Source organism: Chlamydomonas reinhardtii, chromosome 15 (assembly GCF_000002595.2).
Source record: "Chlamydomonas reinhardtii strain CC-503 cw92 mt+ chromosome 15, whole genome shotgun sequence".
NCBI classification, from domain to species: Eukaryota; Viridiplantae; Chlorophyta; class Chlorophyceae; order Chlamydomonadales; family Chlamydomonadaceae; genus Chlamydomonas; species Chlamydomonas reinhardtii.
The window spans coordinates 57,800-71,859 of record NC_057018.1 but is presented as its reverse complement, the minus strand read 5'-3'; the positions used below and the strand labels follow the sequence as shown (position 1 = coordinate 71,859).

Sequence of the window (14,060 nt, the reverse complement as noted above, 5' to 3'; positions counted from 1 at the left end):
GGGGGGGAGTGGAGGGGTGGGTACGAGGGGGGCCAAGGGAATGAGTGGGTGCAGGATTAAGTGCGAAGATTGAGGGCGGGAGGGAAAGTGGGAGCAACGGGCCGACCTCGTCTTTGCACCATGACACCTCTCCACACCTGCACCCACTGCCTAACGAACCTCCGCACCCACTACCTACCACACCTCCACACACACTCCTCACACACACTCCTCACACACACACACACACACACACACACACACACACACACACACACACACACACACACACACACACACACACACACACACACACACACACACACACACACACACACACACACACACACACACACACACACACACACACACACACACACACACACACACACACACACACACACACACACACACACACACACACACACACACACACACACACACACACACAGTCACACAGTCACACAGTCACACACATACACACACACACACACCTCCCCCCCCCACGCTATACCCCTCAGGACTACCTGCGCTTCCGCTCGCTGGCCTTCTCCAACTCCGCCGAGCTGTCCGCCGTGGAGGCCTTCCTGGCCAAGGTGTTCAGCCCCCGGCCCCTGCTAGGCAGTAGCAGCAGCAGCAGCAGCAGTAGCAATGGCAGTAGCAGCACGTCCTCCTCCTCCTCTTTCGGGGTGCTACAGCTCAGCTCGCTGGCCGAGTCGCACGACCTACCCGAGGAGGCGGCGGAGAGCCTCATGAGCTACCTGCAGCAGGGGCCCGGCGAGGTGGCGGCGGCTGTAGCAGGTGCAGGAGGCGGGGCGGCTGTAGCAGGAGCAGGTGGTGGTGGTGGCGGCTACAGCGGCGGCGGCTACGTGTCTGTGCTGCCCAGCTGCAGCGCTCGTGTGCACGTGTACTTCCACCGCTGCCAGCCCGCGGTGCTGGCGCGCAGCTGGCCGGTGGTTGCGGCGCTGCTGGCCACAAAGCCGAGGGTGCACAGGGGCTGCTACAAGGTGGGTGTGGGTGGGTGTGGGGGTGTGGGTGTGGGTGTGGGGGTGTGGGGGAGGTGTACACTCATGTTTGTTAGGGAAGGAGACGGGGGAGGCGGTGGGGGTGGATGGGGGGCGTGGGGTGGGTGCGGGGGTGGGTGGGTGGGGTGTTGCAGGGCAGCATGCAGCTCTCTCGGCCGGTGCACACTCCGCACACGCCGTACACACGCACCTCATCCCAAGCCCCCCAAACCCCCACCCATCCCCCAAACCCCGCGCACACAATACACACACACACACACATGCAGTTGGACATGGCGGCCCTGGTGGCGGCGGCGCCGGGCGGCGGCATGAGCAGCTCTCAGGCTCTGCGGCAGTTGGCGCAGCTGGCGGGATTGGGCCAGATCCACTTCGAGCCGCAGCCGGGGGCCAAGAACAGGTGGGGGGTGTGAGGGTTTGTGGATGGGGGCGTGGGGTGGTTGGGTTGTAAATACCAGCCCAAACTAAACCAATGCAGCAGCGCAAGGGATGCGCCCATGCAGCAGTGCACGTAATCCTTCATTCATCCTCACTCCTGATCCCACTCCTGTGCTGTTGCTGCTGCACTGCACACGTGCCCCCACGCAAGGACCGGGCACGTTGCGCCCGCGCAGCAGCAGCAACACCCAGCACCGAGCGGCACCATTCCCGACTCCTCCCCACCCCTCCTGCCCCTCCTGTTACGCCCCACCCCCTGACCCCTGACCCCTGACCCCACCCCTCCCACCCCCGCCCCTCCTGCCCCTCCTGCCCCCCATCCCCCCTCCCACCCCCGCCCCTCCTGCCCCCACCCGCAGGTGCCTGGCCTGGCAACTGCTGCGGCCGCCGCCACCCGACTCCGCGGGCGGCCTGAGCGCCCTGGCGGCGGCGCTGCACTCCCGGCTGTGCGCGCAGACGGCGGCGGCGGCGGCGCGGCTGGACCTGGTGTGGGGGCTCATGGCGGGAGCCTGGGAGGCGGGAGGTGAGGCGGGAGGGGGGGAGGAAGGCGGGGTGAGGAGTTCGCCAGTTGCGGTTTGGTGCCTGTGCCGATGGGTGAGAGTGGGAGCCGATACCGCGGTTCATCCCCCCCCCCCGCACTCTGTGTGGCTGGGTTGGGGTCCTGGGTCCACGTGACCCCGCAGCCCTGAGGTAAACCCACCTCAACCCCGTACCCGCACCCGAACTCACCCCCCGCTACCATCCCACCATCCACCCACCCTACACCCTCCCCCGACCCGCTCCCCCCCCCACACCCACCCACCCACCCCACCCCAGGCCCCAGTGATGCCGGCCAGGAGTCCTTCCTGCGCCCGCGTGTCACCGCCTACTTCGACGACCCCCACTTCCACCTGCTGCCAGGAGGAGGAGGAGGGGGAGGAGGAGCAGGAGATGGAGGAGGAGGAGGGGGAGGAGGGGGAGGAGCGCCCGGGGGAGGAGCGGGAGCGGGAGCAGGGGCGGCGCTGCTGCCTGCCGTGCCGCCGCCTCCCGCCGCCCCCGCCGGCTGTCCGCCGCTGCCGCTGTCGGGCCGCAGTGAGCGTGTGAAGCTGGAGGTGGAGGCGGCACTGACAGCCAACAGGGCTAGGCTGAGCTGCGCGGTGAGGATGGAGGGTGGTGATGGGGGGGGTGGGGGAGAGGAGGGGCGGAGGGGCGGAGGGGGAGGGAGGGAGGGAGGAATGAGGGGGGACGTTGTAGGCATCAGCCCAAACTGAACCGAACCCTATGCGGAAGAGCGAGGAGGAGAGCGTGGCCTATGCTTTGACAACGGAGCGGCACTCGAGAGTAGCCCCCATCCCCGAAAAGAGGGGGGGCGTGTGTGCTGCCAGGGGTGATTGTGCCTGGTACTCTGGTGTGGGCGGCAGGGCGGTGTTAGTGTGGGACACGTGCTTGCGGGCGGACGGGCGGGCGGGCCGGCTTGGCACACAAGCACGCACAGGTTTGATTCGTTCTCTTCTCTGTCTCCGACTTCGCCCACTCACCGTCATCCCACCTGACGCCCCAGGGGGTTTTCCCCTTACTCCACTTGCCACCCCCTCCCCTCCCTAACTCTCCCCCCTCCCCTCCCCCCCCCTGGTCCCAACCCAACCCCCCCACCCGCCACAGTCCGCCCCGCCGCTGACGCCCACGGCTGTGGCCCGCCTGCTTCACGGCCTGGCTGGACCCGCCTTCCCCGCAGACGCCTGGCGCAAAGCGCCGGGCTGGGGCAGGTGAGGGGGGGGGGCCTTGGGGGCTGGGGGCTTGTGTGTGGGTGTGTGATGGAAGGGGGGTGGTGGTGGGCGTGTGTGGGCGAGGGGCAGGGGGTTAACTTTGAACCAAGGGGGCGGGAGAGCAGCTGGTGGAGGCGGGGTGGAGGCGGGGCGGAGGCGGGGCGGAGGTGGGGCGGAGGCGGGGCGGAGGCGGGGTGGAGGCGGGGCGGAGGTGGAGGGCACAGTGCCCATCATCACCCCCACACCGCCTACTCCCTGGCGGCAGTGCTAGGACGCCACAATCACAAACCAAGTAAAACCCCTCTCCACACGCATACCCTTCTCTCAGTCACCGCCCTCCCAAACACACACACACACAAGCACACCTACCTAAACCCCGCCTCGCCATTTCCCCCCCCCCCCTCAGCCTCAAGACGCACGACTGGGCCTACGTGCGGGCGGTGGCGGCGCACGTGCTGGCCAGCCGGCAGGCGCGGGAGGCGGCGCGGGAGCGGGAGGCGCGCAAGAGGGCGCGGGAGGCAGACGGGGAGGAGGGCGGCGAGGGCGAGGGCGAGGGGGCGGAGGAGGGGGCGGGGCAGCAGCAGCAGCAGCCGCCACTGGGTGGGGCGTTGGGGCTGGGGGCGGGGCGGGCGGCTCAGCGGCCGCGGGTGGCGCGGGCGGCTGCGGAGGTGCTGGAGGCGGCGGATGTGTACGTGCTGTGAGTGTGTGTGAGAGGCTGGAGCAGGAGGAGGCGGGGCGAGGCGGGGGGCATCTTGGGGGCATGTGGGAATGGATTCCTCGCCGTGTTTGCTTCGCTGAGTCATGGCGCTCCCTGCAGCAAATCGTGCGTATCATACGAGGACTCAGACACACACATGCGTGAGGCTGTCCGAGTTTGCGACTGCTGGGCGGTGCCGTACTGCTGTAAACAGCTGTTCCATTGACTGCCACCGCCATCTGAAATGCCCCCACCTCGGATGCAAACGCTTCATCCACAGTGCCCACGCAACTGTGTGTGTGTGTGCGGGGGGGGTCGTGGGTGTGTGGGCACGTCCGGGGCGAAGTAAGGCGTTGCTCTACCCCCCCTGGAATGACCGACCTGATGCAACAACACCCGTTACAGCCATGCCGCCAGTGTCCAGTGTCATCACGGCAATCCGGCATGTGTCACCTGCCAACGTCAGAATGCAACAACGCATTCATGTGCCTCGTGCCAGCTCACAGCCAGGATGTCAGAGGGTGAAACAGCCACATCCACGACAACGGCCCGCCCTGCTCTCCCCCCCCGATGCTCGTGCAGACCAACCGACCACTCAGCAGGCGACCACGCCACCCATTGAGCCGCCTCGTGGCGTCGTTGCCATACACATGGATGCGGTGCCTCAGCCCATACCGCTACAGCTGCATTGCTAATCGGTGTGCACGGCCATGAACGCGACAACTGTAGCAATTAGTGGATGTATGACACGCATATCTTTAATGCCTGCCACGTGACCCTGGTCAGTCGGCCACCACCACCACGGCCTCCACCGGCAGCGGCCGCCATCAACGACAGGGCAGCAGCGGCCGCCGTCAACCAACATGGCAGCAGGGGCCGCCATCCCTCACCTCCACCCGGCCGCCAATTGTCACGGCGCCGTCACGCCTCGCCTTGCCTCGTCCACCACCGCCACCTATCTCTTTCATCGGTGGATCGGAACGGATCCGAACCCAGTCCGCACCAGTGCGTGTCAAAAATGTGGTCCTCATCCGTTACTACCATTCCGTATGCAGCAGGTGCGTGCATGCAGGCCCGACACATTTTCTTCACAGCTTGCTAGACAGGTGATCTCTAGCATACGATACGCCTTCCGTTGACAAGACTCACAGCCAACAAGTACACATACTTTGTGGTCCCCAAGCAAGAAACGCTTGGAGGACCCAGACATGGCGATGCTACCTAGCCGCAGTCCTAGGTGCAGAGGGGGCGCAGGTGCGCCGAACGTCGGCCTTCCTGCCCCCAGCCCCTTACTTGGTGCCGCATAAATTCTTCTCATCATTCCCTTCACCGCCTGGTCTGGGCGGCGTCAAGCCTCCCCAACATCCAACCCTCTCGCCCGATTCCCGAAGCGCGACAACAGCTAGTGCCTGTGCCGCCCACAGAGTGCTTTTATGCAGTTGCGAAGACGAGCAGCCGCGTTCTCCGCCCTGGAGCCATAACTCTCTGCCGACTGGCATCCGCCAGCACCGGCCCCTCAAGTAGCGCCTCTCGAAACCAACTAGCAATTAAACCCTAAAACCCCAACCAAACCTTGCTTCAAGCCTTCAAGGCCTTCTGCCAGTATGACGCTTTGGTACGGTAGACCCCACCCACAGGCAGGGCTGGCGCCATGTGAGGAGGCGACACGCAGTGTCTTCATCCCAGCGCCGATTCTTCTGTGCGCTCTTCTGTGTGCAACAACCTATGGAATGGCATACCACAAAGTGTCTGGACCCTGTTAATTGGTGAATGCCATCCTCGCCATTCGCAGCATTATTATTAAAAAGCCTCCATGCAAAAAAAGAGGTCATCAACCTCGTCCAATTCCCAGCTTCCTGCTAACCACACCCGCTCGTGAAAAACGAAATGTGTGCCGCGGACTGTCAAGCCCACCCGCGCAAGCTGTGCGCCTGCATCCTAACACCCCCCGCTTCCCGCGCGGGACGTGCAAGACACCTCGGGACGCAATGTTGCGCGCAGCAGGGATATGCAATGCACGTCGTCCATTGAACTCTGTCGCCACTAGGGCTGTAGCCCATAAGATCAATCTGTATGCATAAATGTCAGTCCGCCAAAAGTCCCCGGCAAAAATTGCCACCTACAACAAACGGGACTGAGAATCCCCGCACATGAGCTGGGGGCGGTATTTGCGCCTGCTGCTCCACAGCAGCTCGCCATTATTTGCGGCCGCAATCGCATCAGGCACGTTGCGTCCCTCCTCACAGGCCTCCACAATGCCGCCTCCGCCTCACGACTGCTTGCCGCCTACACAGCCAACACCTACACCAACACCTACACCCGCGGCTGCTGCGAGCGCTGGCGGTGGTGGGGGTGCGCGGGCGAGCAGGCGGCCTCGGCCCCCTCGCCCTCCCCCTCGCCATCACTGCCGCCCTGGCTGCCGTCGTCCTCACGTCCAGAACCGCCCACCGCAGCGCGCAGGATGGAGGCAGCGGCGGCGGACAGGGAGGAGGAGCGGCGGCCGCCACTGCCGCTGCCGCCGCTGGTGCTGCTGCGCGCGGGGCCGCAGCCGCGCAAGCCGGCGGCCAGCGCCGAGGCGGACATGTACAGGGCGGGGCTACACGGCGGCTGCTGGCACTGGGCCTGGGCCGGTGACTGCTGTGCGCGAGGCGATGCCGCGGCTGCCTGGGAGCCAGACACCCGCACCGCAGCGGCCTGGTCACAGGGCTCCGGGCACTGGTACATGTGTGTGTACGCGTAAGCGCCGCGCTCGTGCTCGCCACTGGCCGGCCAGTGGCCGCCTCCGCCTCCGCCTCCGCCTCCGCCTCCGCCTCCGCCTCCGCCTCCGCCTCCGCCTCCGCCTCCGCCTCCGGCGCGCCTGCAGCTGACCTGTGTGGCCTCCAGCTCCGCCGCCACCGCCGCATCGATGTCGTCCTGCAGGCCCGAGTCGCCCTGAGGCAACAGCAGCAGCTGCTGCTGCTGCTGCTGGGGCGGCAGAAGGGTCTGGGCCCCGTGAGGCGCCTGGGGCTGCTGGGGCTGCTGGGGCGTGTGGGTCGCGGCGGGCCGGCCCCGCAGCAGGCCGCTCCACTGCATCGCCGCCAGCGCCTGCTGCTGCTCCAGCAGGCCCGCAGGCCGGTCCGCGGCGGGCAGGCCGGGCTGCTGCATGCGGCAGGGGCGCTGGGGGTGCTGTGCGTGCTGGTGCTGTGTGTGGTGCGGGTGGTGCGGGTGGTGGCAGGGGTGGGACTGGTCCGAGTCCAAGTCCTGAATGTGGCCCTGGTGCTCGTGGCGCTGCACCGGGCCGCGCGCCGCGGGGTGGCGGAGCCTGGCGGCGCCGCCGCCATCCCGGCCGCCGCCGCCGCAGTGGCCGCTGGTGACTGTGGCGGCCTCGGCGGCGGTGATGACGCCGCGCAGGGCCGCCGCCACGTCCGAGGGCCGCTCCACCACCAGCCGGTGCAGGCCGTGGGGCGGGTGAGGCGGCGGCTGCTGGTGCTGCTGGTGCGGGTGGGGGTGCGGCGGCTGGAAGCGGGGCAGGTGGTAGGTGCCGCCGCCGCCACCGTCGCCGTCACCGTCGGCACCGCCGCCGGCCATGGCGCCCATTGCGCTGCAGCCGCCCGCGGCCAGGTAGGCGCGGGGGTAGCCGGTGGTGTGGCCAGCCAGAGCCCGCTGGCCCCTGCGACCGCCGCTGTGTGTGTTGTCAGCGTTGTCGTTGGTGTTGTTGTCGTTGTTGTCAGTGTCAGAGGTGAGGGGCCAGTCGCCACAGTCGCCAGTGCGGGGCGGGCAACTGAATGTGTCGCCGCTGCCACCGCCGCCGCCAGACGGGCAGGCGGCCGGCCGCGCATACGCGCCGCTGCTGCAGGGGCCGGCTGGTGCTGCTGCCGAGGCCGCAGGGGAGCGAGTGCTTCCCCAAGGCACGACCACAATGGGCGGCAGCGGGCCGGCTGAGTCCAGGCCCACAGGAGCGAAAGGCGCGCAGGGCTGACCGCCCGCGTCCAGTGCCAGTGCCCGCTGCTGGAACGGCTGCGAGGGCTGCTGCAGGCGCAGGGGGCCGTTGCGGTCGCCCCCTGCAATGAGCGTGAGCATCCCCGCCTCCTCACCGCCCTCCTGACCCTCCTCGCCATCACTCCTCCACTCACGAGCCTGGCCCTCGGCCCCGCCCCCGCCGCGGCCGCGCAGCACCAGCACCCGCACCTCAGTGGCGCTGCCGCTCAGCCCGCGACTGGCGCCGTCCCCACCACCACCACCACTGCCGCTGCTGCTGCTGCGGCTGGCGCCCAGCCGCCACAACGGCGAGGAGGGCGGGTCCGGAACCACCTGCGCCGCGCGTGAGGCGGTTGCGGCGGCGGCGGGCAGCAGCAGCGACGGCCGCTGCGTGGCGGAGCCGTAGCCGCCCGAGTCCCCTGGAGCGCCGGCAGTGGTGCCGCCCGTGGTGGCGGCGCCGGCAGTGGCTGCGGTGCCGGCGCTGCACATGAGCGGCGGCGACTGGCTCCGGAGCTCCAGTGCGGACAGGCTGAGCGTGCGGCTGAGCGTGTGGGCGAAGCGGCGGTGGGAGGGGGCGGCGGAGGCAGAGGAGGCGGCGGTAGCGACTGCAGCAGCGGCGGGGGAAGGCGCGACGGGCGAGGCCACTTGGGGGGTGGCGGCGGCGGCTTGAGGCTGTCTGAGGGGCAGCCCCTGGCGCCAGCAGCAGTAGGGCACCACGGTGATGAGCGGCGCGTCGCTGTGTGTGCCCGCGGCCGCGCCCGCCTCCGACATCCCGGAGGGCCCTGAGGCCGCAGCGGCTGCGGCATAGGCGTGGGCGGGGCCCAGGCTGACGGGGCAGGACGCGTGCATGGGGCCGGAGTCCGCAGCAGCAGCCAGCAGCGCAGCGGCGGAACTGGCGGCAGCACTGGTGGCGCTGCAGGCGGCGGCGCTGCCACCTTCAGTGGTGATGTCGCCGACCGGGCGCTGCAGCAGGCAGGGGATGAGCGGGGAGGCCGCGGCGGCGGCGGCGGCGGCGGCGGCGGCGCATTGGGGCAGCGGGGCGCTGGAGTCGTTGGCGGCGGCAACCCACGGCCCCCGCGCCGGTGGTGGCGGCTGTGGCGCTGCCCCGGGCGGCTGCATCAGCACCTCCATCTCCTGCATCCCGACCTCCCCATGCGCCTGCAGCTGCGAGCCGGGCATGCGGGGCTGGTGCTGGGACGGCGCCGTCAGCGGCGGCGCCTGCAGCGCCTGAAGCGCCCGCTCCTGCGCCTGCGCCAATGCGTGCAGGCGCTGGCGCTGCCACAGCGCGTGCTGCAGCTGCTGCGCGGGCGTCAGGCTCGGGCCCGGGGGCGCCGGCCCGTGGACCAGGGGCAGGGGCAGGGGCAGGGCCGGCAGCTGCGGGTGCGGGTGCGGGTGCGGGTGCTGGGCGCAGGCGGGTGCAGTGTGGGACAGGGCTGCTGCGGCTCCGTCCATCTCCTCGTCCTCCTCGGGACTGGACCAGGAGGCGCTCAAGGCCGAGGCCGGCAACCCCACACCGGGGGAGCCGCGGGGCGCGGGGGCCGCGGCAGCGCCTGCGCCTGCGGCTGTGCCGGCGGCGGCTGCCTCCTGGGCGGCGGCGGCTGCCTCTGCGGCTGCCAGTGCGGCCTGTTGGAAGCAGTGGTGCAGGTGCGGCAGCTGCTGCCACTGCGGCGGCAGCTGGAAGGGTGGGTGCGGCTGGGAGGCGGCCGAGGCGGCGGCGCGGGCGCTGTTGGCGTTGTTGTGGGCAAGCAGCAGGGACTCGGCCAGCTGCGCAGCCGCCAGCAGGGCCGCGCGGGACGGCTCCGCAGTGGGGCGCAGGTTGGGAGCGCAGCGCGCGGCGGCGGCGGCGGCGGCGGCGGCGGGGTAGACGACGCCATCGCTGTTGGAGCCGCCCGTCTCCTGGGAGTGGGCGGGGCCTGCGGCGGCCAGGTGCGGGTGCGGGTGCGGGTGCTGACCTAGACGTGCCACCAGCTGCCGCTGCGCCAGACTGAGCACCAGGGAGGCGGCGGCGGAGGCGGCATTGACGGCCGTCACCGGCGGAACCACCACCTGCCCGCCACTGCCGCCCTGGCGCATGCCCGCACCCGCCACAGCGGCGGCCGCGGCAGTTGTCACCGCGGCGGCGGCGGCGGCGCCAGCGGCGCCGCACCTGGCGGCAGCGGCGGCGGCAGCTGCGAGCACCTGCAGGTCGATGATGCGCTGCAGCACAGCCGCCGTGGAGCTGGACGCAGACGGGGTTGGGGTGACGGGGTGGGGCAGGACATAGCCGTGGGGCCGGGTCCGGAGCCGGCCCGAGTTGACGCCGCCAGCTGCCGTGTAGAGCCCGGCAGCGGCGGCGCACTCGCCTCCGTTTTCGCTGCCGCTGCTGCTGTTGGCGGTGCCGCCGCCGGCGATGCCCGAGTTGGACGCCTCTGCCGCGGCCGCCGCGGCAGTGGCCGCCAGTGAGGCCAGCAGCAGCGCCTGGCTAGAGGCGGCGCCGCTGGGGGCCGCATGCACGGCCGGGCGGCAGTGCCGGTGAGCACTGCTGGTGCTGCCGTTGATGCCGTTGGTGCCGTTGTGGCTGCGGGCGGTGGGGACCACGTGGCGCGGGCCGGAGGAGGCCACCGCTGCCATGGCCGCCACAGACACAGGCGCCACCTCGGGACTGCCACCCGCCGCCGCCGCCGCCGCCGCCGCGATCTGGCTTATCGCCGCCTCTCGCTCATCCGCCTCCTGTGAGGCCCGGTTGGCCACCAGCCGGTCCAGCTGCAGCACCTCGCCCAGCACGTCCATGGCCCACTCACACAGCTCAGCCTCAGCCTCCTCGCCGGGCCGGGCAGCTGGGGGCGGCTGAGCAAGGTCCTGCGCGCCGTCAGGCGAACCCTCGGCATCATCCGCGCACCGCCGCTGCGGCTCGGGCTGCGCCGGTGCTGCGAGGCCAGAGGTGTAGCCGGTTGCCGCCGCGGCGGCGGTGGCAGCGGCGGCTTGGGCGGCGGCCGCCAGATGGCCGGGCACGTTCACAGCTAGCTGTGGGCACAACGCGGGGTGGCCCAGGATGCGGGCGTGCTCGGCCACTGCGGTTACGGCCAGGGGCGGCAGTCGGACCAGCGCGACCTCCTCAAGCCGCCTCAACAGACTGCGGGCAGGAGCAGGAGCGGGAGCAGATGCAGAGTGAAGATCAAAGAACTAGGCCAGAAGGTCGTGAGAACATGTGCAGGGGCTGCATGGCGCCTGGTTCCTACTGCTGCCGTCATATGCTGCCTCGCTGTTTCAAGCCGCGGGCGCCCCAGGACTTCTTTCACAGACCGTGCCGCACTTACGCATGGTTCCAGGTTCCATGCCGCGTCGCCACCACCAGCACCGCAGCCAGGTCGCCGCAGCCGGTCAGCTGCTGGGGGGCGCCAGTGGACCCAGTGGCCGTGGCGCCACTGCCGCTGCGACGACCGCCTGCGCCTGTACCTGGGCCGTGGCTGAGGCGCCCGCACACGCCCCCGCTGCTGCTGCCGCCGGCACTGCCACTCGGCAGCAGCAGGCTGCTGCGGCTAGCGGCGGGAAGTGGCACTGGCAGCGCCAGCACACAGCGCGCACCCGAGCGCAGCAGCCAGGCCGCGTCCGTGGGCGGGCAGCAGCAGCTGCAGGCGCCCGAACCCGCATGGGAGCCCGCAGCCCCGCCGGCAACACCGGACGTGGAGCACTGCGCGCTGCCGCCACACAGCGAGGTCTGGGTGGTCTGTGTGGTGGCAGCGACGGCGCCGGCAGCGCCTGCAGCGGCCGCACCGGCGGGCGTGGCTGTCGCCGAGGAGCCCCACGAGGACCCCCAGCTGGACAACACTTTGCTACTGCCGGGCCCAGCCGCGGCCTGCTGTTGCTGCTGTTGGTGCTGGCGGCCAGCGGGCGAGTCCAAGGACGCCCGCTGCTGCGGCTGCAGCGGCTGCGAGGGCAGGTGCGTGAGCTGGCTGGAGTGCGCCATCAGCGGGCCATAGGTGGACACCGGCCCGGGCGCGGCTGCTGCGCCTGCCGGGCCGTGGCCGTGGCTGTTCACGCCATATGCGCACGAGGACCCGGCCGCCGCCACGTCGCCCACACACCAGCGACTGGTGCGGGTCTGTACGGAGCAAGTGGGGCGAGTGGGGCGGCATGGGTGAGGACCAGATCGCGCTTGAAGGAGATGCATATCGCAAGTGGGCTTGGGCGTAAATTACTGAAAACATACGAACAAGCAAAACCGGTTGACCGAGATGATCCTTCCCAACCGCCCTGTCCAACAGCACAGCCACCCGTCACCGCCAGCTGCCACAGCCGGCTTTGCCGCTCACTTTGAACACACAGCGTGTGAAGGGGTTGGGCCGCTGCGGCGCACCCGCGTCCGCAGCTGCCAGGCTGCGCTGAGCCGCCGTCGAGCCAAGCAGTGGCGGGAACAGGGAGGCGCCGGCGCCCGCGGCCGCCAGCACTCCAAACGTGTCCTGGGAGGGATGCACCAGGTACACCCTGCGCATGGGGAGGAAGAAGAACACAACGGCAGATCACAACATGCTCGAATGTATACAACAATACAACAATTCAGGGTTGCGCAAGGAGTCGCGTTTTGCCCGCGGTTATGTCCGCGCGCCAGTTTCGGTGTGGGGCAATGGACGGACCACTGAGCGCGTAGCAGACAATCTGAGCTGTGATGAACCAGGACCGGCGCATCTAAAAGGCAAGCCCTTAATGCGTGGGTTGCTGGGCGCAAACAAAAGGAAACGCCTGCGGCACGTCCTCCGTTTCCGTATACTGCAATTGTGTCCGCATTCGGGAGCCAAACGTACGTAGATTCCTCGGGAACAATCCGCAATAAGTTACCGAGTATGACGCTCACCCGCAAAAATCGATGGCGCTGTGTTCGGCGAGCAGCCGGGCCACACAGGTCAACTTCTCGGAGCATGAGCCAGTCTTGAGTGCGGCGGTCACGGCCGAGTCGATCTGCGCATTTGAGGTAGAGCACCAGCTCTGTTGTTAATTTCTGCTCGCGCCGATACTAAGCAGGCAGCTCGGCTAAGGGACCGCCGGGACGAGACTAACTTCGCACCTTGTCAGCCTCGCTTATCGCCTTCTGGTCCAGGCTACGGCGTAAGCCGCTAAGTATTGAGATGATCTTGGAGCCAGTCGATTTGCGAAGGTGGCCGGAGTTATCATTTTGCGATGGTTCGCCAGGTGAGGGCCCTGTGGATAGCGCGCGTCATTCTTAGTTACTCATAGGTCTAGTAAATCGAAGCAGCAGGGCAGCAGGCCGTGAGAGCAAGGAAAGCGACAGGGCCCCAAGGCGCGCCCACTCGGATGGCAAACGCGCGGCCGCCTAACCTGTGCTCAGCACCGCAAGTCAACCCTCAACCTATCTCTCATAATCGCACCTTCAGCTGGTGCCTCCGCGGGGGCCTTTCGCTTCGTCATAAATTTCAGGCGCATTTCTCGTTGGGCTCGGGCCCATAGGGCTTAGGGGCTGCCGTGCTTATAGGATTGCTGTAGAGTAGAGCTGGTGTATGGAGTAAAGGAAGCCGTCGGCAAATTTGGCGCGGATTGGCCGGCGGATACACAACGATGTCCTGGCTGGCGCGCCCCTGAGCGAGGTCGACCTGGCACGATCCGCCGGGGGAGAGCCCCAGATGGAGGATCGCAATGGGGCTCCGGCCACCCTTCCGTCTCCCCGCCTCTCGGCACTGAAGATGCTTGCAAAGCTACCGAGTGCACTCGTTTTATCACAAACCCTCGCACAGACGGAGGACGCCGCGGACGACGAGTCTGTTCGCACCGCCTTACTTGCAGGAGCGCAGCTCGCTATTATCAAAGATGCATTTGTAACGGTTCAGCAACTGCTGCCGCCGATTTGAGATTAGGAATAAGGTGGAAATTGGAAAAAGCCATTCGCACCCTTTTTCCGGTTTCTTGGTAACGAAAAAAGCTCCCGCGAAGAAAGCCCCTAAGGCCCTGAAACACTTAATGCATACACGCTAGCTCATTAGCAGCAGCGTGACCAGTCAGCTGGGCATGCCGCAAGGGTTTTGGGTTTCGCCTGCCTCGCACCAAACAAACATACCGCACTCGGCCTCAGCTGGCGATGTGCGGGAGTGAAGCCCCTTACGGAAGTGAGGGGCCAATGCAGTACCTGCACGTGCGAGTGCATTGAGCGTTGGGCCTTGACCGCAGCTGGCTTGCAGCGAGGGTGCGTGCCTGTTGGCCTGCCTCAGGTGCCCCGACCTGAGTCAAGTTTGT

The 14,060-nt window shown here is 68.4% G+C and overlaps 2 protein-coding genes across 2 annotated transcripts in view; one reads left to right on the top strand and one right to left on the bottom strand.

Moving 5' to 3' along the window:
• Positions 1–4,103, top strand: part of CHLRE_15g634701v5 (uncharacterized protein) — a 16,979-nt gene extending 12,876 nt beyond the window's left edge. The window contains exons 17-22 of the mRNA XM_043070492.1: positions 501–986; positions 1,271–1,401; positions 1,799–1,962; positions 2,256–2,575; positions 3,081–3,184; positions 3,591–4,103. Of these exons, the coding sequence (XP_042916350.1) occupies positions 501–986; positions 1,271–1,401; positions 1,799–1,962; positions 2,256–2,575; positions 3,081–3,184; positions 3,591–3,885 (1,500 nt within the window). The 3' untranslated portion in view covers positions 3,886–4,103. The remainder of the gene's footprint in view (positions 1–500; positions 987–1,270; positions 1,402–1,798; positions 1,963–2,255; positions 2,576–3,080; positions 3,185–3,590) is intronic.
• Positions 4,104–4,268: 165 nt separating this feature from the next.
• On the bottom strand, positions 4,269–13,384 carry CHLRE_15g634650v5 (uncharacterized protein). Its single transcript, XM_043070491.1, has 6 exons — positions 13,202–13,384; positions 12,880–13,013; positions 12,670–12,773; positions 12,131–12,302; positions 11,135–11,919; positions 4,269–10,950 (listed from the first exon to the last, which is right to left on the bottom strand). Exons 1-6 carry the CDS (start codon positions 13,254–13,256, stop codon positions 6,195–6,197), a joined length of 6,006 nt encoding a protein of 2,001 aa, XP_042916349.1. The 5' UTR covers positions 13,257–13,384; the 3' UTR covers positions 4,269–6,194.
• Between the last annotated feature and the right edge of the window lie 676 nt (positions 13,385–14,060).

What these genes read in the sequence shown, in the direction of transcription:
- CHLRE_15g634650v5 (XM_043070491.1), bottom strand. Translation starts at nt 13,256, where the DNA reads ATGCGCCTGAAATTTATGACGAAGCGAAAGGCCCCCGCGGAGGCACCA. An exon ending in CGATAAGCGAGGCTGACAAG is followed by an intron (nt 12,774 to 12,879) that starts GTGCGAAGTTAG and finishes TCAAATGCGCAG; the next exon opens with ATCGACTCGGCCGTGACCGC. An exon ending in TCACACGCTGTGTGTTCAAA is followed by an intron (nt 11,920 to 12,130) that starts GTGAGCGGCAAA and finishes TGCTCCGTACAG; the next exon opens with ACCCGCACCAGTCGCTGGTG.